Genomic DNA, 3,453 nt, shown 5'->3' on the forward strand with positions numbered 1-3,453 from the left:
GTCACTGTGGAGCACTTGGTTACTAGGACAATAGTGGTGGACTTAAAGCAGGTAGGGACAAATTCCATTGACATTGATGTGTTGAATATGTCCACCAACACCTCAGACAGCTGGTGTGCGCAGTCCTTCAGTACCCACCCTGGGATGTTGTCAGGGCCTGCAGCCTTACGGGGGTTGATTCCCTGTAGATTCTTCCTCACATCTGCTGTGGTCACACAGAGGAGCGTGTCACTGGGTGGTGGTATAAGTCTTGTGCTGGTGGGGTGTTAGGATCCTCAAAGCAAGCATAGAACATATTGAGTGCATCTGGCAATGAGGGGTCCCTTGGGCATTGTACATCCCTAATGTTGTAGTTCGTAATGCACTTGAAGCTAGTTCGTAATGCACTTGATGTTAGTTCTTAATGCACTTGAAGCCCTTCCACATGCATCGGGGGTCGTTGGTGATGAAGTGACCCTGAATTTTCTGTGCGAATGTGGCTTTGGCCCTTGCAATGCCTGCAGTCAGGCTTTTCCTGGCCTCTGAGTGCTTATGCCTCACCTGTCCTGAACACAGCATCCCTAGCTTTCAGCAGAGCTCTCACCTCAGCATTCAGCCAGGGTTTCTGATTTGGATAACAGGTTACCTGGTGGTGATGACATCATCAGCACACTTGGAGAAGAAGCCAAGAACAGAGGATGTGTATTCCTCCAGGTCAACCTCTCCTTCATATGTAGCCGCCTTTCTGAAGACCTGCCAATCTGTGCACTGAAAACAGTCCTGGAGCACAGAATCTACACCAAAAACATACATGTTAGTCTGTCTTCAGGTCCAGGCCTCCCTTGAAAAAGAGATCTGTGATCTCAATGGGACTTGCCTGGTTAAATAAAGGTTAATAATAAAAATAATAATAATCCCTGGCCCACACAGTGACTGTCTTCTTTGTTGGCCTAATCTGTCTCATCATCGGATGACATGCTGGCACCAGCGGGATTGAGATGTGGTTAGAGAGGCCAAGATGGGGGTGACGAAGAGCTCTGTACGTACCATGAATGTTAGTGTACACACAGTCTGCGTAGGAAAGGTGACATGCTGGTTAAAAACTGGGCAGGGTGTCCGTCAGTTTCACGTGGTTAAAGTCCCCGACAACAACATAAACTGCCTCCGGCTGCTTTATCTGCAGTGAGCTAATGGTGTCATACAGCTCTTTTGATGCTTCGTTAGCATTAACACCTGGCGGGATGTAAACAATGGTGACGAACACTACAGTGAACTCCCATGGCAGATCGTAAGGCCGACATTTCACAGTCATGAGTTCTATCATCTCAGCATAGTAGCTTTTTACCAGTCCACAGTTCATACACCAGTTTTCATTCACAAACATACAGAGTCCTCCCCCCGTGTTTTACCCGACATATGGTCACAGTCCGCTCGGAATAACTTAAGACCGTTGATCTGGAAGGCTGAGTTTGTCATGTTGTTGTTAAGGCAGGTTTCCGTTAGGCAAAGAACAGCACAGTTCTTCATCTCTATAGAAACACTCATCCTCAGATATAACAAGTCCACTTTGTTAGTTAGTAAGCGGACATTGGCCAGAAAAAAAGAGTAGGAATCGGTGGCCTTCTTTAGCTTGGCCAACGCGCCCTTCTTCCCCCTCTTCTGTTTCCGGGCACATCGTTTCCTCTTGACCATTGCTCCTCGCACTTTGCTGCGCCATTCTGTTGTCCTCAGGAGCTGCTGTCTGTCGAGTGCAGATTTAAGCCTCGGTGATAAATTAATAACCAAAGTGTCTCTGATAGCCATCCGTTCTGTTGAGTTGTACTTGAGCCATGAATTTAGCATTGAGCTAGTGCCTGAAACAGCCTCGTAGGAATTAAAATAATTAAAATAAGGCTTAATCCCGGGAGCATGAGAAGCTGCTGCACTTCTGTGTGCTGCCATAGCACATCAACGCGATAGCATATCAACTTTGAGTTAGAAGCTCCAAGTTTTTAATTATCTTCCAGATAAACAAACGTTTATTATCCATCAGTGGAGGGACGCCTGACTGATGGAGGTCATGTTTTTGCTTTTAGGATCCAAAAAAGAAGAACTTCCTGGAAACGAGGCTGGATGTGACAGCGCAGCAGGTGGTGGACAGGTGAGCACACTTGCAGACAGGTTAACGAGCCTTGTCCATCTCTCAGGAGCTTCTTCATTGGGTTTGTTTTTCTGCTGCTGCAGGATCGTGGAGGAGTTTGGTTTGAAACATCTCAAGCTCATCCTGAATGGCCGCACTCTGAACGTCGGTGAGTCCAGACCGCTTCCAGCTTCTGGTCCCAGGATCCTGAACCAGCAGCTGAACAGTTTTCTATACCCCCCTCAGACCAGCATCTGGATCAGCAGGGCGTGAAGAACCACAGCAAGGTGATGGTTCTGAGAGTGAGCGATGCCGAGCAGGTCAGCAAGGAGGAGGAGGACAAGAAGAACCAGAGCGAGAGCATCCAGAGGACCCAGAAGGGCTTCCAGATCCTGTCAGAGAGAGGTCTGACCATTGACCTGAGACCAACTGAAAAACTGCAGGGATTTTATTGTGAAAAGCTTCCATGTTTTCAGATGGCAGTGAAGATCCAGAGAGCACTCCGTTCCTGGAGATCGCAGACCAGAAGGGGAACCCTCTGAAGATCCCTCACCTAGAGAAGAAGGTCGGTCCGCCCCTTAAGGGTCTGATTGCAATCCTGCAGATGGTTTTGGTTCTGAACTTGTGTTCTGTTCAGGCTCTGATCCTGGCCATGGGGTTCCACGAGAAAGGCCGCTCTCTAATGAAGAGGAAGCAGTATGACAACGCTCTGTGTCACCTACTGCAGGCCGACCAGCAGTTCAGGTACCCAACACACCTGAGGCCAGGGGGGTGGGGCTTATCAATGGTGCAGGGTGTAACGTTCAAAATAAAAGCTCCTCAGAGCCTCTGTCTTTGTGTCTGTGTGAGCAGTAAGTGCGGCTCGGCATTGCTTGGCTCTGTGGACAACTACGCTGTCCTGCAGTTGGACATTGTGTGGTGCTACCAGGCCCTGGAAGCCTTGTCCTGCCTGGAGGATGGTCGGAGTCGCCTGCAGAGAGCCGAGGAGTGTTTCCTGAAGTGTTACGGAGAGCAACAGCAGAGGCTGCTCATGATCAAGGTGAGGAAAACATCTGGATCAGAACCTTCAGGAGCCCAGAGCCCCCTGGTCTTCAGGGACCGGAGGTCAGAACTGTTGATTAAAACCACCATCGGTCTGGAGCTCCTTCTAAGATCTTCAATTCAATTCAATTTATTTATATAGCGCCAAATCACAACAAAGTTGTCTCAGGGCACTTTACAGAAACATTCACATAAAAGCCATTTAGTAAAGTTCTCTATCTAAGGAATCCAGCAGACAAGTTGAATCTTGGCTTCGTTGCAGTCTCCCATCCTGAACAAGCACAGTGGAGACAGTGGAAAGAAAAACTCCCTTT

The 3,453-nt window shown here is 48.4% G+C and overlaps 1 protein-coding gene across 1 annotated transcript in view; it reads left to right on the forward strand.

Moving 5' to 3' along the window:
* Positions 1 to 3,453, forward strand: part of nub1 (negative regulator of ubiquitin-like proteins 1) — a gene marked incomplete at its 5' end in the record, with an annotated part of 8,799 nt that overhangs the window by 1,524 nt on the left and 3,822 nt on the right. Inside the window, 6 exon segments of the mRNA XM_037694027.1 lie at positions 2,055 to 2,119; positions 2,203 to 2,267; positions 2,345 to 2,503; positions 2,575 to 2,663; positions 2,736 to 2,842; positions 2,951 to 3,137. Coding sequence (XP_037549955.1) covers positions 2,055 to 2,119; positions 2,203 to 2,267; positions 2,345 to 2,503; positions 2,575 to 2,663; positions 2,736 to 2,842; positions 2,951 to 3,137 — 672 coding nt within the window.

The sequence above is a fragment of the Nematolebias whitei genome, chromosome 20, assembly GCF_014905685.2.
Source record: "Nematolebias whitei isolate Nwh7 chromosome 20, NemWhi1, whole genome shotgun sequence".
NCBI lineage: Eukaryota > Metazoa > Chordata > Actinopteri > Cyprinodontiformes > Rivulidae > Nematolebias > Nematolebias whitei.